The sequence below is a fragment of the Suillus discolor genome, assembly GCF_016758755.1.
Source record: "Suillus discolor strain FC423 chromosome Unknown F5147scaffold_70, whole genome shotgun sequence".
NCBI lineage: Eukaryota > Fungi > Basidiomycota > Agaricomycetes > Boletales > Suillaceae > Suillus > Suillus discolor.
Genome location: NW_024541317.1, coordinates 192,907 through 215,121, shown reverse-complemented (window position 1 = coordinate 215,121; position 22,215 = coordinate 192,907). Strand labels below are relative to the sequence as shown.

The window sequence follows — 22,215 nt, the reverse complement described above, 5'->3', positions numbered from 1 at the left end:
TGAAAGATCTCTTCATCTTCGTTTATGCTGAAGTTATCTGGGCCTCGAACATTGGGAGGATCCGTTGTGCGTCTCGAAGAGGTTGTCTAGCGGCTCAAGACGGTCTGGATTCACTTCCATATCATCGTCACCATGTGGGTCGTGCCCGGAAGCAACATCATTAACTTTGAGTCCTGGATCAAAATGGTCTTCAGCAAATTGTGGTTCTCATCTTCTACTCGCGCAGCTACGAAATCAGCGACACGAGCATCATGGAGCCGCTGATCTTCAACTTCCTTTTGCGTCCAAGTTCGGTGACTATTGCTTGCCACCACGACCAGTTTTGCCACTTTGCCGGTTATAGCCGGCAAAACTGACCTCAAGTAGTTTTGCCCCCCACACTACATATAGGTACATATTGACTTATTGTTTCTGTCGAAATGGAAGTGACTCGAGATTAACATACGGCGATCAAGGTGCGTGCTGCATCGCATAAGACCTGGCTAAGCTCGGCTCATTGAACGAGCACAACCGGAACCGCCTGCCGGACGTGCCATGGGCAATCGAATATAAAAGCCGTTCCATTTCGTAACTCTCCCTGCATTCGCACTCGCCTATAGATTACGCTGCATCATAGACAGTGCGCCATGATGCGATCATCACAAGACTCGTTGTTCTCATCAGTACAGGCCTCTGATCAACTTTTAATGAGAATCCGGCAGTCATGTCACCAGTCCCTTGGCCGCCTTGACAGGTTAAAGCGTCATGTCCACGAGGAAATCCAGGAGATTCGCGGCTTCATGGATGTCCGTCTTCGTTGTGCAGGCTAAAGCAATGGACAAAGTAGAATGCCCCTGGGACGAGTGCGCGGCAGTCATCAACAAGGATAGCCTCACTTGCCATGTCGAAAAGGTGCACGGGGGGAAGATTAAGGCTGTTTGTACAGGCTGCGGAAAGGAGTTCAAGCGCCAGTATCAGATGAACGAGCATATCCTTAGATGTGGAAATTTTTGGATTGTTATTTTGTACGTCAAAGTCGCTAGCTGGTCATGGTTGTGCTATTATAATATTCATGTCCAAAAGTACTTATAATAATTGTTGGCGTGGTTCTTTATGAATAATATACGTTCTACTAGGCATTGACTAGGGGATGCTGGTATTTGCTTGCTACAAGGCCACCTCTGTGGACGAAAGCGCAGGGTCGACGTCGGCTTGACATGGCCCCCGATGACCACTGCCCACAAGATTGTGGGACGCGAATTGGTTCCGTGGAATCAACCGTTTCGTGCTTAAGTTATACATGTTACAAGGTTTGGGATATGGTAGTCTACTCTCTTTTGATCCTGCAGCACATTTGAAATGTTCGTATGTTGACATGTCGACCCAGTGACCCGCATACGAATGCACGGGAAAATTTTATGTGCAACATTATGCACGTAGCATAGGGTCGGTTATTGAGATTGGACTTTTTGAAGGGCTGGCCGTTCTGGTGACGGGCCATGGTCATGTGCATGAACCGGCGACTGTATCTCAATCATATTACAAGGAACGCGTGGAATCCTTCACCCTATCATTATGTATTTGCCTAGAAACGTCACACACTTAATATTAGTACTTTCTAACTTGGTGACATATGGCCCGTTATGAGCGCCATGGATGATATGAAAACCTATCGAATTTCCTGCCCGTGTTTTTCGCTGTGCGGGCCTACCCCTGGGCCTGAGCGCTGAGCGCTGACTCCTGCCACCGTAATTTTTGCGACAAAAATAAATTTACATCAAGGTCTCGACGCTCGATAAGTTCCGCTTAGAGCTCAGCGCGTGGCACGCAGCATTAGTACAGTATTGATCTGCCATGGTCTTATAATCAAAATTCAGTTTGCAGATCAATGGGAATCGTTGGGTGATGTCATATAGATCTACCTCGGCTGGGAATATGTCACCGGTTGACACATTGATAGCACGTGTTCGGGGAGACAGCCAGTACATTCCTGATTTGGCTTATGATAAAGCTTTCGGGATCTATGGTTTCTTCTTACCTGCCAACACAATTTGCTATCTATCAGGGCCCCATCTTCAAGTTACGACTTGGCCTTGTCCTTCCTTAACTACCCGACTTATCTGGAGAGGTCCTGGATGCCGATGGCAATTTTCACACGCCTGTAGTCACGGCACTGTCCATTATCCTGGCTGTGACCCGTTCGTCTCGGGCTGCGCAGTATATGCACTCTGAAGGATACGCTCGTGCTCTTTGTCGCATCGTCTTGGCCACACTGTTCATTTACCCACTCGACGCGGGCGGGCCACTGTTTAACGTTTGTCAGCAATAACGAACGCCCTGCCACTGTGCCAGTGCCAGACGAACATCGGATCATCGCTTCTTCATTCGGTGACCCGCGATTATGGAATTTGAGTAGTGGTGACCAGATAGGGTAAGATTGGCGAGACGGAGATGGCACACCGTAATTGAGCACAATGGTCTCCCCTGACGGGAAGATGGGGATAAGAATATTTAGATACCGAGAAAGGGACGGTGTTTGCCTGGAATGTTGGTGAAGTGTTGTTTTCCTCTTAGAGTTAAGATATAGGGTCGGTGGTTGAGTGAATTTGCTAAACGATGGAATAGCAAGGGTACCTGTGGGATGCCGAGAATCATTCGAGATAGGACATTCCTGCGTGAGTACAGTCATCTATTCCTCAGATGCAAACCCGCGCCATCGAGTCTTCTGCTCTAACCACGAAGACGGTCTGGGCGGGTTTCAATTTGAATTCTTGGTAAGCTCATTCTGATTCTATGCAGCGTAAAAAGTTATTCTGATTTTTTTTTCAAATTCTGAACGCTGAAAACGTTGCGCTAAAGTTCATGAATCTGAATTGGCAAGCTAACGTAATTCGGACTGTACCGTACACTCCGAAGTTTCAAGCGGTTTTCTCGGAACAGTTTAGCAGAATGTGTATCAAACATTGTATATGTCACTATGATACTCTAAACCCAACATACAGTAGTGTGACGTCGCCAGTGAAGATGCACACAGTTGCGAGATCTGAGTACCGTAAGCTTGAGTCTTCACAGGGGGACGGCGCGAATTGGTTCTGCGGAATCAACCGTTTCGCGCTTATAATTGTCAAGGATGGTTACGAGGTTTGGGGTAGGTAGTCTACTCTCTTTTCATCCTGCGGCACATCTGAAACGTTCGTATGTTGACATGTCGACCCAGCATTCGAAGGAAATTTTACGTACACAATAACCTTATACACGTAGCATAGGGTCGCTGGCCGATCACACTGGACAACAAAATGCATGAAATTCTTGCCCCTATCACATGCCTTTTGCCTAGAAACATCACATACAATATTAGTTTCTCACTTGATGACACATGGCTCGTTATGAGCGCCATGGATGATTATGAAAAAGTAGCGTGAATTTGGTGTGAATTGATCCTTGACAATGAGGTTATGGCCGGAACCCATGATAATAACTACAACCGGAAGTCGATCCAATTTCCTTTTCTCTGTGTGCCCGTGTCTTTCGCTGTGCGGGCCCACCCTGAGCTCAAGACTGCCACCGTGATCTTTGCGACAGAATTGAGGACAATGCAAATTTAGTTACGTGACCAGTCAAGGTCTCGACAAATTCCGCTTTAGGCTTGAGAGGAGTCAGCCCTGCGCAGTATTAATGCAGTATTGAGATTGGGTTACATCGACTGCCATGGTCCTATAATCAGAATTCAGTTTGCAGAATGATGGAAATATAAAGGCAACAATATTGCATTCTCTTACATTCATACAACTTCCCGTGCCATCGAAAACCTGCAACTCGAGGTTTTAGAATGAGCATGTATCTGCAAAGGTGAAGTCGTTCTACGCTTCGTAGATTCGAGATCAGAGCATGAGCTTACCATGGACGTACATTCAAGGCCTGAATCGTCACTACCAACCCCCCAGTTGACGTCGTCATCACGGTTAGGGAATGTCCCTGATCAAGATTTAACGAGAACGAGATCAAGCCTGCAATCGTGTCTCGAATGTCTTGACCGAGTCCATGATAGGATGGACTGTGTTTACAAAGAATTTCTGGAAATCCGCACCCGCATTACAGAGCTGCTTGTCACCGGTCAATCAGAAATCACCACAGTGGAGGGTGATGGCACATTGGATAGTAGCGTGGACTTCCAGGCAATCGTCAGTGGTGAGCCTCAGACCGTCGTGCCACTTGCGTTTGATGAACTCAATGCCGTTTCACCGTCGTTGACTCCACCAGAGCTCTCCGTCTCGGCAGAGCCACTAGCATTCCAAGGCCAATTTTCAGACCTAAAGTACGGTCCTTTAGAGTTTGGTATTATTACCCTGGCGGAGGGTCTTTCCATCGGTACAATTCCCCAAGGTAAGTTCACAATATGTACAACCTTTCCTTAGAATGCTTACCGTGTATGACCAGACGTGTTGCTCAATGGCACCCCTGGTGTCATCAGCTACGGGCTTGGTGTACCCGGGTTCCTGTCTCAGTATGACACGGACTCCGATAGGAAGACCTTGTCCGAGTCTTCAACAAGTCGCGACTTACGTCTTCCCATTGCGCAGGGCAGCCAACATAAAGTAAATTGCATCTGGCCCGGATGCTCAAGAGCTATCAAGAAGGATAACCTCACTCGTCATGTGAATGAGGTGCATCGGCGGAAGGTCAAGGCTGTCTGCGTTGACTGTGGAAGGAAGTTCGCGCGCCCTTATATGTTGAGGGACCATATCTGTCGGGCCGAATGGACAAAGTCCTAGATATTTTGCCTTAGTACATATTGCGCATTCCCAAATTGCACCCGGTGCACTTTGATTTTGACAAATCTACTCGAGATTAGTGAGAGCACCTAGGTATGGAGTTCTTATCAGCACAGGAACTTAGGCAATGCGCACCGATACAAACGAGATTCGATATGATTGCTTCTCGTACAGGTAAATCAACATGGAGGGACAGGTTAAAGTTTGCTGGTGACGATCCGTGATCCGTCTTTGATCCACGGTGATACGCAACTCCAAAAGGCACATGGCTAAGGAAGGGATGTGATTTGCGCAAAGATGAATCATTTAGCGCCAGGAGGCTCCAGCCGCCGACTTGAAAGTGTTTGGACGGAGTATCAAAATCAAGTCATTCGGCAGCACCAAGTCAGACCTGCACAGATGACGTGGTAGTCGGGGACCGAGACTCCGTGTTAATACATGTGTTGGACATGATATCTGGGTTTCATGAACGTTCAAAACGTTTGAACCATAATTAATTAATTGCTCGGCATGCATTTACATTCACTGCGCCAACTTGAAAACAACCCGATAGCATTGTCGCAGAGTCAGCGCTAGCAAGTACTGGTATACCATATGCGAATCTCTACAAGCTAGAGTAGAAAAAGGCGACCGTTCGGATTTCAAACTCGAGCTTGATAAGTGATGATGGGCAGGGGCGAGTGAGGAGTGGGTTAGATATTTGCGTTCTAAGCCGGACCTGGTTACGATGATTTGTAAATCTGCTTTGTGAATGAATATTCATACAGGCGAAAACGAATCGGATTGAAGTAGAAATACAAAAATGGTTCTGTAGGTTTTTCTAGGAATTCGCGCTGCTCGACATCCAAGTCGCGCCTGCTCCTACCCCTCCTCCCAAGCGCCAGACAATCATCGGCAGGAGCATGATACCCGAATCTGCCAGCATAAATAACAAGGAGTGATCGATTCTGCATACGCCTGTCAGCATATCAGACCAGATTCTTGAGCTCAGCCCACCTGCTACATCAGATGGATGTAACCCTGTCGAGGTCATCCGGAACCTATTTTTGGATTTGACAGATGCATCGACGGAAGGGACACACAAGTATGCACTGGCACTTGACAGCTATCCAGTAGTTTGACCCGGTGGTGTGACTAGAGCGTGTCGAAGAATGTCGAAGAAGTTGGGACTGCCAGAGAGCTCATGGCCACTCAGAAATGCGTGACCAGTTAAGTATTGAAGGGTAGCTGGGACGGGCGGGCAACACGATAAGCTGTCGCAAGGTTGCATGATAGTTCTAGTCGAAGGTACGGGTGGATAGAAAGGTCTCCATGCGGATACTGTCCATGGTAGTTGCGTTCATGCATTGGCGCTTATGGAAGTGGACATCTTGATTGTTCTGCGAATGTCGTTAACGGTGATGAGTTGTAATGTTGTAATGTTGATAAGATGAAAGGCAGCGGCTCCGACTGCAGACTATACCAGACATCAAGCAAAAAGAGATGTTGTGAATGAGGTGGCCGAAGCGTATGAAACGTACCCAAGTTCAACCTATATCAGCCCACGAACTGAGGAAGACCATGTGCATAAGGGCGGTCCGCGAACAGGAACTCGTATGATTCGTGAACGGTCAGCAAAGACCGGCGCCTGCAGAATAGTGGTAGGTAAATGATGGCCGTATGATGGCTCGGAAATGAAGGCGACTCGGAATAGGGCTCCGTGAAAAACTACCGAGTTTTTGACGTTGGAATTTTTGACAGGTTTTTAACGTGTTTTTAACGAGTCGATAACTCGGGGTTGATATTGGGGTGTCAAAAACTAAAATATATATGTATATGATCTCGGGAACATAGCCTATCGAATTCTCCATCCGAACATCCGAAATCACCGAAAAATTGTTAAGATATGACCGACGATCTGTCAACTACCGCCCAATTGAGCGTTCGGCTCAATGATTGCAACAAAAATTTACCTTGATGAGCTTCTTCGAGGACATTGGGCGCAACAACACAACGCACAGTTGAGCCACCTCCGAACGGCACTCGCACAACTTCCACATAGTATCCCCCTCGGAAACTCCAAATATAATTTTGAGCACTATGCTCCAGATCCGGAGAGGGTCGAACTCTATGGCAGTACCGAAGCCGCACTGAATAATGTGCTCGAGGTCACATTTGCACCCAGAGGCCAGAAGGATGAGTCGGCACCGTGTCCGTTCGAGTTTCAAGAGCGTGGGCCAGGTCTTGTTGCAGTCGTTGACGTCCTAACGGCTGCGGACTCTAATTCAGACTCGGAGGACAATTGGTTGGAGGAGAGCGAGGACCCAGAGATTGAGCGTGATCCAATGTGCAGGTCTTGTGATACAAGAGTACTTGTGGGTACTAGGTAGCGAGGATGCTCATCTTGATGCTCCTCGATTGTTGGACTTACTATCAGAGAAGCCGGTGGAAGGGGCAAGCAGGACACCTCAACTACAGGATAGCACAGTTCCAACGCCTCCGGGAGGGCCTGTACAGTGGGCATTTGCATTACCGTCGTGAAAAAATGTCAAAATGACCTGAAAAAACGCATTTTTTGAGTCCGTCAAAAACTGGTCAAAAACCCCTCGAGGGTGGGGGTGAGTTAAAAACTCGTCGTTAACTCCGTGGGTAGTTTTTCACGGAGCCCTAACTCGGAAGATTGCGAAGCAGTTGGCAAACTTTTGATGAAGGAATGCCCATACCTGGGATGGGATGAGTCCAATACTGTCGGTGCTTGAAAGTGCACAATTAGGCGAGCGCTACGTAGCACCCGGGTATGACCCGGGTCAACCCCAGATGTCCGAGTCAGGCCCTAATTAACGAGTGAGTACTCCTCGCGCAGACAACGTTTTATTTCACGTCATCTATCGGCATATGATAACAATCTCTCTTACGCTGCCATCGTTCCACGCCACCGTAACACGGATAACCAGATCACCCCAATTTGAATTTACGATTGCTTGCTGTGAGCATGAGACAGCCTTGTAGTGTATGCCATGGCATTGTCTTCAAACGGAAAGAAATTTGGCCCCGCTCCTGGGCGGGAACTCCGAGTCAGAAGGACGGTGGTTCTTGGCGCATCTTCTAGTATGTGGCTTCGGCGATTGCCTGACATATTACTTTCAGTACGACGCCCATTGGTGATTGATGCTTCCTGCTCGTTTGTCCCCCCTCAGTCTCCGCGCACTAGCATTCATATACAATTTCCTCCTTTAACCCAGTCTACTAAGAATACGCACTAGTACTAACATAACATCGGAACATATTTACAGATGACTCGATGGACTCGGACTCGGGGCCGAGGAGTGGAGACTGGCACTGCAAACACGATGTCATTCTTGTATGCTGTATTACCTATGCGTTTGGTTCAATACCAGCTATTTTTCTCTTTGTAGATGCACGACAGATCATCCTGGCGTCAAGTCCTGCCAGCACCCCATAACCATCGTAAAAGCTTCTGCTGGTCTCCAATCCCGTAATTGCGTCGTTTTTGAATTGGATCAAAGGAAGTTAAATTCCACTCTCACGAAATGGCATTCATATTCCGGATCTTCCAGGTGTAGGCAAAGTGCAGTATGCCTAGTGAACCTTCTTACGTCTATCGTTGCAACGGCGGAATGGCAGTACGGGCGTTCAACCGATATTACGTGCCGGCGTCAGCATCTGTTAATATATGATGATACTTCTCAAGACGGGGAATGAGTCTATACAAAAATAAAGCACGGCTCGAGGCACTGTACAAATATGCATCTGTTGGGATCCGGAAAGACACCATAATTAATGACATGCATGACGAGGGAAGTATCGGCGAGGATAAAAACGTTTTTATTCAAAGTACGTACTACAAAGCAGAGTTGGCTGTACATCGTGATGAGAGGCGCCCAGCGAAGTTAATTGAAGTGCCAAGGGGAAGTAAATTTTATGGCAGGTGGCAGTACGGTAAAGACCGCACGTTGAACCAGCTGGCGCCAGTGGAATCTAGCGTTATTGCGCTGATGGAATGCGGGATCCTTGTGTGCCCCCTATATTTGCAAGAACAGGGCTGCCCCTTTTGATATCAAGAAATATGGGTACCAACCTAAATGATGCCTTCTTCTCACAATGTAGGTCTTGGTTGAGAATTTCTGTAGGAAGTCGCTGCAATGGAGACGGTCCCAATGGAACTACCACGGTAGCTAGACATATACCGACAACCAGCAAGTTCATAATAGCAGTCACGCCGACTTCTATAGCTGAACTCAAAGGAGTCGTCCAGTGACATAGCGCACGGTTGTTTCACCCACATCTTTGACCGTCGCCTAGAAGCGGGCTGCGCATGGCGGGAAAACGATCTGAATTCATGATAAGATTCAAGGTGGCAAGCGACCATTCATTTCTTGGAAGACTAACCAATTAATTTCCATATAACACGAGGCAACTAGACTAGTTGGAAGCGCTTGTTCGGAGTAATCCAGATTACGCCTGCCAGATGCGTTATGGACATGTAATATAAAGGTGTCGGGGCGATGTTTCATTTTGTGTTCAATTTCCCAACTCTCGCAAAGGACAACAGAATTCTCCTGCATTTGCACTGCTTTACTTGTCGCCTAGAGTCTACAGATGGATAACTTACGCACACATCGTAGAAAAAGACATGAGCGCACCATAATTTCATCAACACTACAAAACCCATTGTCCTCATGGCCAGGGCAGGCCCCTGACCAACATTCAACGAGACTAGTCCTGGAGTCATGTCTCCAGCGTCTCGACCGCCTTGACAGCTTAGAGCGTCGTGTGCATGAGGAAATCCAGCAGATCCGCAGCGTCTTGACGAATCTCCTTGGCAACTACCAGTCAGATGTCACAATGGAGAATTCGGGTGGACGTGGTATCACCGTCGACTCCCAAGCTGAAATCAGTAGCCTCAATCCCATTGCACCGTTTGGACCTTCGCATGACCGCTACTTCGTGCCACAGATTGCACCCCATGGAACGTCGTTCGGGGTCACGGGATCGCTGTCAGAGGGTACAAGTCCCCCCCAAGGTAAGTTGCTGTATTTGCGGCCAAATTTTCATTTAAACACTTACTGTGTATAGCCTTATTGCCCCACGGCGCTCGCACTTCTGCCGACTATGGGCCGATTGTTCAACATCCCCTAACTCAGCCTCGGTACAGCATGTACCCTGAGGCCCGTTCATCATTCTGTGACCCGCATGTCATGGCATCGCCGTTAGAGGGTGAGGATCATCGCCACGGTCAATTCACTATCATTCAACAGCTTTTCGTCAAACACTTACAATGTATCCCTAGATTTATCGCTCCGTGGCGCATTGGATTCCGTCTATGAGCCCGAGTCTGTCCCCATCCAAGTAAAGGACAAAATAAAATGCACCTGGTACGGGTGCTCGGCACTCGTCAAGAAGGATAATCTCCGTCGTCACGTCAAAGAGGTGCATGAGGGGAAGATCAAGGCTGTCTGTGCAGGCTGTGGAAAGGAATTCAAGCGCCCATATCAGATGGATGAGCACATCGTTCGGACCCGATGTGGAAGATCCTAGATTGTCTTCTTGTACAACAAAGTCGCTAGATGTTTGTTGAAGTGGTTCCTTATGCACAAGATGCGTACTAGCGTCCGCTTGCTACAAGGTGACCTTGGTGGCCGAAAATGCATCCTTGACTTCATCCGCTACTCCGAGGAGGATCGAGCCATTAATGGGCAGGGAAAGCCCTAGAGATAAATATGGAGATTTTAAAAGGAGTAGGAAAGGCGATGCGCGCCGATGTGCTCATAGTGTCAAGTATTTTCAAGGGTAGGAAATGTATGAGGTGAAGGGGCGTGCTCGAAATCTTCCTAGGATGAATTAACGCGGAGTTAGTGCGGGACTACTGCAGGATATGTAGGTCGTTCTGTGCCTCTCGGACCCGTAGCACTGACACTGCACTGCTGCCTAAAAATCGGTACGTGCTCGGGCTGCCAGATGCCGTTCAGTTCCTAACCCATTGTCGCCGCCGATCAACAAAGTGACAGTTATACGCATTTCTTCGTTTCAGAACAGATTCTTCCAGAGGATGCGTGTACAGTCTGCCCAAGGGCCAAAACAAGAAGATATTACCTCATGGTGTACACATGTAGTGGGGACCTGTGCGGAGCCGACACCGTAAGGTATCTTTTGCGCCCTGCCTCACGTGAATTTTAAACAATCATTAACATGAACAAACAGCATCATTAATGCTTAACGCTCTTTCAGCGATGCTGCTTTATCCCGAGATGCAGAAATGTGCACAGGCAGAAATCGATGCTGTCGTGGGTCAGGCCTTCAGGACCAATTTCCCGCGTTTGAGGACAGAGAAAAGTTTCTGCACATCAAGCTAGGTGCATTTTCGTCCTAGTTCCTGCTCATTCTTAACGACGCAGGGCTCCCACGTCACGTAATGAGGGAAGACGTCTACGAAGGAAACAGCGTACTTAAGGGTGCGATCGTTATCTCGAACATTCTTTCCATTTCACAAGATAATGAGATGTACCTCGGAGTTCAACGTTCAACGTTCAGGCCTGAGCGCTTCCTCGGTCTCTTGCCTTAATTGGAGCCCCGCAGATTCATATTTGAGTTTGAGTGCCGTAGATGCCCTAATGCGTGCCATTTACACGACACCATCGATAACAAGCTGCCATTGGACGGTGGCACATTGTTTCAAGTTGCATTCTGCCGAAGCCTCGTTGTACCTCTATCTTTTGTATCCTTGCTGCGTCCACGATCGCAAAACAACTCGATGAGTTAGGGGAAGAAATCATACTTGTAGAGTTTGAGAATGTTGGTACACTCTGGTAACTCGTCCTTCGTTGAGCCTAAAACATATTTTTACAGACCCAAAGGCACGGAAAAACATCCAAGTGCAGGTTCATCTCAAGGAACGAGGATCTGTTGGCAACTCTCGCAATAATCAACACATCAGCCGACTTGGTGAAACCCCACGGGTTAGTATGTTCACAGTAGATCATAAGCGGTGCAGTTATTACATGACTGCTTCGTACTGAAATTCTAATAATCATGCAACCATCTGCAAGATTGAATCTCTTTCAGTATGGTCAGTGTAACCTATCGACTGGGACAATTGTTCGTTTATATCATCCTTATCCGCCCTTGTTGGTATTTCGCTAACAATCATTTTTCGCACACTTCTAGCCAATTTGACATCGTAGTGGTAGCACGCTGTGTGCCGTGTATGAAGAAGGTGCGTCGGCAGCCCTTACCAAATTGACAATCGGAATCAGTTTGACATTCGAAATCACCACCAAAAAATTTGACTTCACTGTTCTGCAGTGTGATTATCGATAGAGTACCAGATTTTCCACCGGTTTCTCAGGGAACGCGAAAGACGTGTCGACCGAAAAGAAAATATCAACAGACAACAATAGTCTTACTAAATTAGAGACAGACCTTGTGAACACCAGCTGGCGTACGACTGAATTCATTAAGGTGAGCAATCATCACATCATGATCGACGAGACTATGCTGGGTGATGCGGTGGCCATACCGTTTGCGATTTGGACTTGGAGAGTTTTAAGACTCTATGTATGGTGAGAGGATTCAACTTCAGAGCACGGCAGCGTGCAAATTCCTACGCTCATGATATCGGTGACAGAGCTAGTCAAATTTGAGGCCTGCTGGCATGCAAATCACATCTATTTGTATAATAGGTTCTATCCAAACCCGAGTCATAAAGTTCTGAACGCGACACTTATAAAGCAGTAGTCTTCCTACTGTTCCCACCCACATTTATTGATCCTGTGTCACATCGCACCATGCATTTTTCCTTCGTCTTCACCGTTGTGGCTGCTTTGACAGCGTCTGCATTTGTCAGTGCATGCCCAACTTTTTGCGCAACCACTCAAGATTGTTGCCTTGGTCAGTCATGTAAGCCGATATACATCGCCAGTAGTGTGAGTATGAGTAGCTCGCATTCAGTATTCCTCAAGGCTCACCGGCGTTGTAGGAATCATTTATATTCATGTGTATTGCGTCATAAAATCAAGCCGGAGTAGCAAGTCGCGACAGTGAGTCGTTTCTCTGGTAACGCGTTGGTACAATGTGGTTGATGCATGATACTCAGGCAGCTCATTTGACCGAGATGCTTGCTTTCAGTGCCGCTTGAGCAATGGAAGCATTAGAAGAACAAACACTCGATATATGATCTTGATTTGAACACATAATATGTGACCGAAGTACTTACGACATAAGTATTATCGATCTTGTTGTGACTTGTGAGCTTGAACATCAAACGCTTCGTGGGTTGGACCAAACACATGAAATATTGGCGAATTGGCTTTCCATTAGCCATGGCCTTCTGATTATTATTATGGTAATAAAGACTCGCTTGAATCTTTACCAGTGCTTCGAATGTGTCTACCAAAAAATTGCAGCGCTTGATAGACTGAAGACCGAGTACTACCGATATACGAGAAGAGGCGTTCGACGTCGGCGGAATGGAGAACAATGGATAAGAGTGGTTTGCAAGTGCTTTCAAAGGCCGTCAGCGCTGATGAAAGGCCTTCCCACCATCCTACTAATCCATCAGCTTTTCCACCCGACAATGGCCTGCAGCACAGGTTAACCGTTATATGCTTTGAGGTTGTTAATGAGCAGTCTGGCCTTTTGCTCCCCCTATCGCCATCGTCTTTCTTGCATATTTTCTAGATAGGTTAAAGTTAGAACACCATTCAATGTGATACCCTGTAGTCTGACATTCTGCCGCATCTGCCTAAACCGGTCTGGCAGAACCGGCTGGAATAGCAGACTTCTCTACCAATGACTAAAATACATCCGTAATGGGAAAAAAAATCAATGCATGGAAAATGGTAATTTGCCTTGGACTGGAATGTGTATGGGACGGAAGTATTATAAGAGAGGACGTTCGACTTTGCGAAATCATCGTGTGCTGACAAGGGACTAGTGCCGGCAGCCTAGTGGTAGACAATTTAATGGTCACGGAACCACGATGCGAGGACTCGGACTCGCTATCTAGTGGTCTAATGAGTATACTTGGACCTCCTATCCTTGATTCTGCCACCTACCACACTGGCAGAACATGGTTCTGCAAAGTTCTGCTCACAACACTGTCAGAGTGAGAGCCAGTAGCATCGCGGTCATGTATAAAAGTCCAGCATCCTATGCTACGGGAATTTTGAGCTCTTGCGCACGACAGATCGCAAATACCGTACAGCTGTTGGTTTGAGGTCCGCTGGCACGCGGGTGACGTCTCTTCGGATAGTACGTTCTGCCTAAACCCACTGCATGAAGTCGTGCCCAGAATGCTAGTGTCAGGACATAAAAGCCAGCAATGTTTCCCTTCGCATTTATTACTCCCCATACCATATATCACAATGCGTTTCTTTATCTTTGCTATTGTTACTGCTTTGATGGCATCTTTGTCTGTCAGCGCGGATGACGATCTTATATGCGGACCCCCTGACTGCAGGGCTTCTCTCAAGAAAAATGTTGTTGATGGGGACACTAGAACCTGAGAAGAGCGAGTATGAATAATTTTCTTTGCACAATTTCTCCAACACTCACAGGCCTCGATAGGATTAATTCATAAATGTCAAGCATTTACATCAAATCTAAGTCCCAAGACACAGCAGTAAGTCGTGTTCCTGATTTTGCGATGCATGCACAGCGTGGTTGATGTACAATATAAAGTAGTTCGTTGCTGATTAGCCGAAATGTTACTTCTGAACAAAATTCCCTGCCGCTTGAGTAATGGAGAACTTGTAATAGAGGAATATTTCGAACACTGAATATGATATGCCATTGAAGTACATACGGCGTATTGGTCTTGTCACGGTTGTATGATTTGAAGTTTGAACATCAAAAGCCTCGTAGGTTCGATGAACATCACCATAATGAATTTCCGTTCAATCTGAGGTTAGCTTCAGTGCCAATATTATGCGCCTGCAAGGTGTTGGAAATGTTGGACTCCAACCATACGATGTTGCGGAGATAGTAAGTCAGACTGGAATCATGATTGCGCTTGCAACAAAAGACTCGGTCACGAGCACTACCCCAATGCTTACATCATCCATTAACTTTCCTCTTTGTGACCTCATGTTCGACGCTGCAAGGAAATACGTGTACGACCGGCGTCGTGGGCTATTTGGGACATCGGTTGTTCTATGTGGAGCCTATGCTGTGAGTTGCTATGTTAACGAGAGACTGGAGGAGGTCAAAGAAAAGGTTGTCAGAGGCAGAGCTGCTCGAGAGGCGTATGTTCGCTGACTTTGTCAAAGGTTACTGATTTACCTGCTCATTCATTGTTATTAGACTTCGAAGACGCTTTCAGAGTACTCATGATGATGCATGTTTTACTGTTATGGCACTTATCCCTACACTGGCTGAGCAAATCCTCGAGGAGATGGATGTCGAGTCACTTACCAACGAGCTTCAATCTCTGTCACGCATGTCCCGTCCTCAATCTCGCTTTCAACATCCAGAGTCTCATTCCGAATCCGAAGTTAGCTCCACCTCAGATATGCGCTCGGATGCTGGGTCTATGTCATTGTCGTCCTATTCAGGCATTGATGGCGAAACATCATCGAATATGGCAGCTTCAACAGGCAGTTGGGTCGATCGCCTTTCGAGCTTTTCATCACACAGGAGTGCGAGTGAGCAGCTACAGCAACCTCACGAGTTTCTTGCTTCTGCTGGTAGTCAACTATCTGACTCAATTACCACCGCTAGTTCCTCACTGAGCTACAACCCTGGTGCCCCTTTTCATGTGAGCTCTTCGGATCCGGAATATGAAAAACTCTATTTATGCGCAAACTAGGAACCAAAGGCTTCCATGGTTTCCTCCATGAGTGAGAGTAGCACCCGAACGAAAGCACAATTATGGAAGGAAGTGAAAATATTAAGTACATTGTCATATCTAGTATCCCTTACAATTTGCTCACACAATATATCAGCATTGACACGTACACTGACGACACTCTATACGACCACTTTGCTGTCCCTCCTCACGAGCATACAGCTGGCTCTTTTAGCACGTGAACGCTACATAGCCTCGGTCCTTTCCGCTGAACGCGCCGAACGCATGCGTGAGGCAGCACCTACACTCTCTGGTCTTATCTTCCGTGAGGCTGTATCTCGTGTTGTTGACGTGGAGATGATATGGCCAGCATGGTCTGCAGGTCAAGAGGACTGGGATGAAGAGGTGGAAGGCGTATCAGACGATACCGAGATGCGGTTCTTGACACTTAGCTGGTGGATACTACACGTTGGATGGAAGGATGTAGCCGCAAGAGTGAAAGGTAGCGTCGAAGCCGTCTTTGAGGGGTATGTGCTTTCTTCAGGTAGGTGTATACGCGTATTTTACTAATTTTTTAATGTCAGAGTATCTCTCAAGACAAAATTGTCACCTTCTGAGCTCCACGTACTAATCCTTGATGTTCGACGACGCGTTGAGCGGGACGGTACAGGTGACGATAGAGCAAGCATACCTGGCCGGTGAGTAGAGTCCCTCTCGCTGCTTCACGGCCGGGTTCATTGACTCACTCTACCACTTAGCTTTCTTGGCTCTCTCCTTCCACCGACTCCAGAAACAACAGCCCACGTACTTGCACAAGGTGGTGCTCTCTCCCAAGTCCCCTCTAAAATTTTACCCCTCCCTGGTTCTTCCATTTCATCGTTACGCGACAGCAATGACTCTCCACCGATTGCCGGTCCCACCCCTCGTGCAGGTATCTTTCCAACTCCTCCCTCATCTGTTCCCTCCTCTTCCCCATCGCCATCCTCCAGCCGACCTGCCCCAAATACAACGCCCCCACCCCCGACCTCGCAACCTCGCGCCGAGTTCAATGATCCAATATTCTCCTCCCTCCTCTCACAGACCAGAGCATATCTGTCCGGCCCAGATTTTGCTTATGCCCTCAGCGCTGCGCTCGACCGCGCCACGATAGTGCTAGTCGACGGACTGCGGGCGAAGGTGTTCGTAGACTCGAACTCGACCAACTTCCCAGATGGGCTGTCAGCGACCAATCCGATTGATTTGACTGTGGAAGAGGAAACGAAGGAGGAGATAAAGATACGGTTGGCAGGCCTTTTGCCTGGACTGGCACGGTGGAGCCAGTTGGCGCTGAATGCTGTGCCCAACGAATTGGTAGATGTGAGTGTGCACGTTTTTTTGGTTCTTTGATTATTTGCTTTCTGTTGTTTTTGTGCGACTTCTTTCAAGCAATACCACACTCATCTCATTTGATTCACGTTGTGCTGTGTGCTTCAGCTAACTTTTTAACAGAATGTCATGGCGGTGCGCGAACTCGGTGCCCTGGAGGCGATTATTATGTCAGATTATGAGGATCGATACTCTAATTGATATCGAGAAGGAAAGAAAAAGTCATCTATTACCTGCTCGGACTGATGAATGACATATATGCCTAGCGGATATAGCCCCTGAGTAATTCGTTAACGTGCAATTACAACCAGGTCGTACTTGAGCTCCCGACCAGCGTGGCGTAGACGCATAGCAAAGCTTTCAACATTTCAAAGACGTAGTCAAGACTGGTTACGAGTCTACAATGTACTCTATAGCTGTACCTCGTACTACCTGCCCCCTCAGGCTACGCGTCCAGCGTTCAGTGCGCCAGCACCCATAGGTATGGACACCAAATGATGATCTCGGGGAGGCACTTTCGTCTTCAGTTAATGTCGTGTGTTTCTCAAGTGGATATCTCTCAATCTGCATTGGATCACAATCAGCGGCTGCCGACAAGTCCAGTTCCAAGGATACTCTGGCAGCGTGAGTTCAGTACCAGTCGACCCAGGGAAAAGTCACAACTTAAACAGTGCACTTATTCGTTCCTTCCCACTAGTTCCTGTTACTGTCCCCACATCCCGCTTTAACATTGAGTCTGAAGCAACCCACGGGTACAAGTAGTAGCCATGGTAGTTATCCGAATAACTGTCTTTATACTATGTCCATACTAGACCTGAGCCCTTTCACCGACCTTTGATCCAGTGAATTGCGGTTGGTTCAACACAGGTTCAACGCAAAGCCAGAGGCATATTCTTATTCCAAAATTTAAATGTACATTAGATGGCTGGATCCGAGCGTGAATATACCCAGTATTAGCGAGTTTGCGTTATAATGTAGACGACACACTCGGACAACACGCTCCCCTAAACTCTTTCATCTAAGAAGCAGCTATATCAGCGTCAATCGCCAAAATATGGTAGGTCGAGTCACCATGTCTACAACGAATCATGTAGCCTATTTACCGGTACGAAGAAGTCGAAGGGCTTGTTCAAACACCCCTAGCGGGAGTGTGCTCCTGAACCCAGCATCGTAAAGATGCTGGACCGCTTCAAGAAGCTGAATACATTCATTTGATCCATCGATCAAGGAGTCCGTGGCAGGGCGTCGGATTAGCCCGACATAACGAGCTCCGCATTGTTCTACGCAAGTTTTCATTGCTGGGTGAGCAGCGATCTCCAGGATAATGATATTATCGCCCTCGTCATGAACAAGCTTCTGCACGATGTCCCCAAATCTCGTTGGGCGGAGAACATTGTCCCAGAAGTAGTCGCTATCAAGCGGCCTATTGAGCCAAGCACCGTCAATGGTGGACATCACTCGCACTTCACGTGTTCCCCCATCCGACTTTCGGTCTAGGTCTAGATTCTCCAGTGCTGCCTTGAACGGCCCCTCTATTGGTTCCATCAATGGTGTGTGGAATGCACACCCAAGCTGAGGGAGCCGCAGCGCAAATGTATTTGAGAAGGTCTTGGAGTTGCTTAGGAAAGCGAATAAGGCGTCTATAAGGGGATGGGTGCCAGCGATGGCAACGGCATGTGGAGAATGAAAGGATGAAATCCAGAGGCCGGATGTCGCCCCTGCTTGAAGCAGCACGTCACCGATGATGTTCCGTGCTTGCCGTGGGCTGACGGCGACAAATATGGTGGCACCATTTCCCTCGACTTCAGACATGGTAGTAGCGAAGGCTGCAGCAATCCCGATCGCGGTTGATCTATCGTAATGGCCTGCCGCGTAACCCATCACTATCTCCCCTATACTGAACGCCCATTTAATAACATTTTCAACTTCTGATCGATGCGATTAAATACCTTGTGCCAATAACGAAATTTGCTTTAAATCCCAAATTGCGAATGAGATCCCACAGGGCGATTTGTACGTATGCAAACGATAGAATGACATCATTTAACGACCAGGTACCACTGGCGTTCAGTGAGCACTCGGCGCCCGGAATGAAGAGGCCTGTGCGGTCCAGTAATGATGGCTGGCCATATACCTCCATTAGGATCCTATCGTTTTCCTTGATGGAAGCTAGGAATGGAGGGTATCTTTCCGCGAGCTGGCGACCCATGGCTGGATGTTGCGATCCCATTCCGACGAACGCCACACAGAGCTTGGGTCCAGACCCTCTATCAGATGGTGGAGATGAGGGGGAGAGATCCCACCATGGGGATGATTACTCACTGGCAAGGATCTTCATCTTCATATAGTGCTCCAACTGGTGGATCAATCTTTGAAGGAACGCGTCCTGGGTCATTGTACAGTTCCACGTGCTCTGGGATCGCAGCGGCCTGAGTGTCTGGTGGGGCAAGCAGAATGGATAGAGGTTCCTGTTGATGCGCTTTATGAAAGTACATAGAGATCGAGATAAAACACATACCTTCGGATGCACAAGCCCTCCCATGATGGTTGAGATGCACATTTTCACCGTCAAAGTTGAACGTTAAATGTCGAGGAGCAACCGACGAACTCGGAAATGAAAAGATAGCTCAAATGCCGTCAAATTTGTGAGTGCTTTGCAGCAAGATGCTTGATGGGCTTGGCGCCGCTTTCTGTGCGAGGGTATGGCAGCGAATCTCCACAGTAAGCCGCGTGTTTTTAATCTGTTACCAAATTATATATCAATACTCTGAAACGAGCCTCATGAACTGCCTGCGAATCTCCACATCAAAATATCAGACGGTCATTGGCTTGTCTGTCAGTAATGAAAGTAGGCTTCAGTGTGCTCAACGAGAAAAAGGCGGCCGAAAAACCTGTAAATAACTACACCATCTCAAGCATGTACATGCAATGCTGGCACCAGGTAACCACACGATATTTTTACATGCCCCCGCTGGGTTCGATCCCATGAACCTTTATGGCTCTCTGTGAGGTCAGATCAGTTTGCAAACACGTAAACGAAGCTTCTTGGCTCACCTTCACACCCCAACCAACACCCCTTACGCGACTACATCCCCACACCTTAATCTCGTTCAACTTCGTGCACACTGTGACAACATCTTTCATCACAAAATCATCTAGCTCCCGACACCACCCAGCATCTAGATAGCGCAGTTCTTTCGCCCTCTTGAGTTGTGCAAGTGCTTCAGAGGAAGCGCTGCGTAGTCCATTCACATTCAACCACGTGAGTGACTGCGCAGAATGTACGATGGCAGCTGCGAGTGCCGCACTTGAGAGCTCCTGATTTCGGGCAAGAGACAGTACGCGCAACGGTGGATTTGGCGTGAATGGTTCGAGGGAAGTGAGACTGACTTCGACAGGGTCAGCGTCCACATCCATATCGTCGCCTTCGTCTTTCAGAGTGGATATGGGATAAGCCCAGTTGCCAAAGAATTGCGCCACGCCTCCATCAGTGAGACTAAGACACTCGTCCAGTTTTAATTCGAACAAGATACGGGAGTATTTCCTGACACTCTCCTGGAGGACATGGTCAGTGAATCCTTCATGCTTTGAGGTATCAAGTGTTTCAAGAGTGCTCCCGTGCTTTTCTATGATCTTCATCCAACCGTCTTCATCTATGCCTATTCCTGGAAACGCCAAATCTAGCACTTTCAATGGCGGTAGAGAGCATAAAGGATCTGCAAATTCGTTGTCCATCAAACCAATTTCCCTCAATGAGAGCTCTCCGATATTTTTGCAGCTATCTGCGAGTGTCTGCATGCATTCTAAATCGAATCTTGGACTTTGCGTGATCTTGAACACTCCCAAGCCTGACATAGCCTTGAGGAATTCGATCCAGGCTTCAGCCCGTACGAGGAACGGGCCAAGGAGTGTCAGGGAAGTCAACTGCGGCATTGAAGTGGAAAAAGCTAAAAGGACGGGCGATGTGAGACGCCCACAATAATCAAGATGTAAGTGAGTCAAGTTGGGGTTGAGGGAAGCGAGGGTTGTCAATGCGTCTGGAGTCAAATCTGAACAAAAAGGCTTGGGTGAACCGGTACGAGCAGAAGGATAGTGAAACATACTAGTTGCATCATAGAACCTCAGCTTCTTGTTGAGCACATCATAGAACAAATGTGCATTCTCAGGAGTGCTGTCGTTCTGCTGTGAGAATCTCCGAGAAGTATCCCATACTCATCACTCACAGACCACGGTTCTTAGAGAGAGCTTTCGCAATTTCATCCATGTTCACAGCACCTATATCACCCAAAGCTTCCACATCGTTAATGTAGCGGCTGATAAGCTGTGCCATGAAAGTTCAGTCGTCTTGACAATGAAAAGTTATTAATGGCCCACCTCGATGCATATTGCCGCAAGAGATGGAAAACGGCGTTCCTGATAACTGATAACATCCCGTTTTTCCGTGACATTAACGCGTTTGCGAGGGACTACGGGCTTCTTGAAAGGGTCGGTACCAGAAGCCTTGGCACAATGGTGGCAGAGATAGCCAGGAGGCGGATTGGCTGCCATAGTATACTTTGTCTACACGCAATGTTATGTCATGAGTATTCTGAGTGAAACGAAATCATACCACAGTGAACTGCTTTTCGCATCTCGCGCAGGTTTCGAAGCTCCCAGCTGGAGGTTTAGGACTACTGTTTCCACCCACTGACCAGAGATTCTTCGACATTGCCCGGTATTCGTCCTCAGAGGAGCCTTCATATTCACCATCGTCTTTCGCTTTCTTCTTGGCCTTGGTTTTTGCGGTGGCCGTCGCTCGGCCCTTTGTACCCTTCCGTTTTTTAACAGGAGATTCTTCCGCAGGCTCGTCGAGCTCGTCTGAGGCATAGCCAGTGTTCTTATTCAACCAAAGAATCAATTCAACGATGAAAGACTTTCATATGAACAACTTACCCTGCCTCGACCACGTCGGCCATTCGACGCCTGTGGAGCACTTTCCTCCGGTTGCTCTTCTTCTGGAACATCTTCCACGTTATCCCCAGAGTTACTCGGACCAGCTACAGATTGATCTTGTGACCGGCTCTCAGGCTGATTCTGGGTAGCCACTCGACGAGCAATGGTAGTAGGATTAATACCTGACTCCTGTTAACAAAGTTTTATTGAAGCGATGCAAATGTTTTAGGGGGACCGAAACATACCCGAAGAAACTCAGTCAATGCAGATGTAGGTCCCCGAACATTATTTCCACGTCTGCTCATTGTTGGAAGCACTGAAAAAAAGTGATTGAAGGCTATCGACGTCGGTGTACCTTGAAAGTTGACGCGCCTTTGTAAAATG

At 47.6% G+C, this 22,215-nt stretch overlaps 6 protein-coding genes across 6 annotated transcripts; 4 read left to right on the top strand and 2 right to left on the bottom strand.

The window, feature by feature from the left end:
- Positions 1 to 3,878: 3,878 nt before the first annotated feature.
- On the top strand, positions 3,879 to 4,836 carry F5147DRAFT_763570 (uncharacterized protein; the record flags this gene model as incomplete). The annotated part of the gene is made up of 2 exons (XM_041440648.1): positions 3,879 to 4,362; positions 4,417 to 4,836. The coding sequence occupies 2 exons, from the start codon at positions 3,879 to 3,881 to the stop codon at positions 4,749 to 4,751; spliced, it is 819 nt and encodes a 272-aa protein (XP_041288196.1). The 3' UTR covers positions 4,752 to 4,836.
- A 1,912-nt stretch (positions 4,837 to 6,748) lies between these two features.
- On the top strand, positions 6,749 to 6,916 carry F5147DRAFT_542956 (uncharacterized protein; the record flags this gene model as incomplete). Its single annotated transcript, XM_041430276.1, has 1 exon — positions 6,749 to 6,916. A coding segment is annotated over one exon (168 nt), but the record flags the coding sequence as incomplete, so codon positions are not given.
- A 2,434-nt stretch (positions 6,917 to 9,350) lies between these two features.
- On the top strand, positions 9,351 to 12,432 carry F5147DRAFT_818498 (uncharacterized protein; the record flags this gene model as incomplete). Its single annotated transcript, XM_041443616.1, has 10 exons — positions 9,351 to 9,774; positions 9,828 to 9,968; positions 10,042 to 10,275; positions 10,633 to 10,689; positions 10,783 to 10,894; positions 10,980 to 11,104; positions 11,598 to 11,711; positions 11,814 to 11,817; positions 11,933 to 11,964; positions 12,097 to 12,432. The coding sequence occupies 10 exons, from the start codon at positions 9,351 to 9,353 to the stop codon at positions 12,312 to 12,314; spliced, it is 1,461 nt and encodes a 486-aa protein (XP_041288194.1). The 3' UTR covers positions 12,315 to 12,432.
- A 2,392-nt stretch (positions 12,433 to 14,824) lies between these two features.
- On the top strand, positions 14,825 to 17,045 carry F5147DRAFT_716737 (Peroxin-3-domain-containing protein). The gene is made up of 6 exons (XM_041438619.1): positions 14,825 to 14,992; positions 15,051 to 15,504; positions 15,556 to 15,640; positions 15,692 to 16,061; positions 16,119 to 16,232; positions 16,293 to 17,045. The coding sequence occupies exons 1-6, from the start codon at positions 14,835 to 14,837 to the stop codon at positions 16,918 to 16,920; spliced, it is 1,809 nt and encodes a 602-aa protein (XP_041288193.1). The 5' UTR covers positions 14,825 to 14,834; the 3' UTR covers positions 16,921 to 17,045.
- A 753-nt stretch (positions 17,046 to 17,798) lies between these two features.
- Positions 17,799 to 19,150, bottom strand: F5147DRAFT_641665 (acyl transferase/acyl hydrolase/lysophospholipase). Its single transcript, XM_041433061.1, has 2 exons — positions 18,849 to 19,150; positions 17,799 to 18,796 (listed from the first exon to the last, which is right to left on the bottom strand). The coding sequence occupies exons 1-2, from the start codon at positions 19,127 to 19,129 to the stop codon at positions 17,995 to 17,997; spliced, it is 1,083 nt and encodes a 360-aa protein (XP_041288192.1). The 5' UTR covers positions 19,130 to 19,150; the 3' UTR covers positions 17,799 to 17,994.
- Positions 19,151 to 19,713: 563 nt separating this feature from the next.
- Positions 19,714 to 22,192, bottom strand: F5147DRAFT_716734 (RNI-like protein). Its single transcript, XM_041438618.1, has 8 exons — positions 22,077 to 22,192; positions 21,832 to 22,020; positions 21,509 to 21,775; positions 21,274 to 21,459; positions 21,123 to 21,220; positions 21,003 to 21,070; positions 19,954 to 20,948; positions 19,714 to 19,902 (listed from the first exon to the last, which is right to left on the bottom strand). Exons 1-8 carry the CDS (start codon positions 22,134 to 22,136, stop codon positions 19,858 to 19,860), a joined length of 1,908 nt encoding a protein of 635 aa, XP_041288191.1. The 5' UTR covers positions 22,137 to 22,192; the 3' UTR covers positions 19,714 to 19,857.
- Between the last annotated feature and the right edge of the window lie 23 nt (positions 22,193 to 22,215).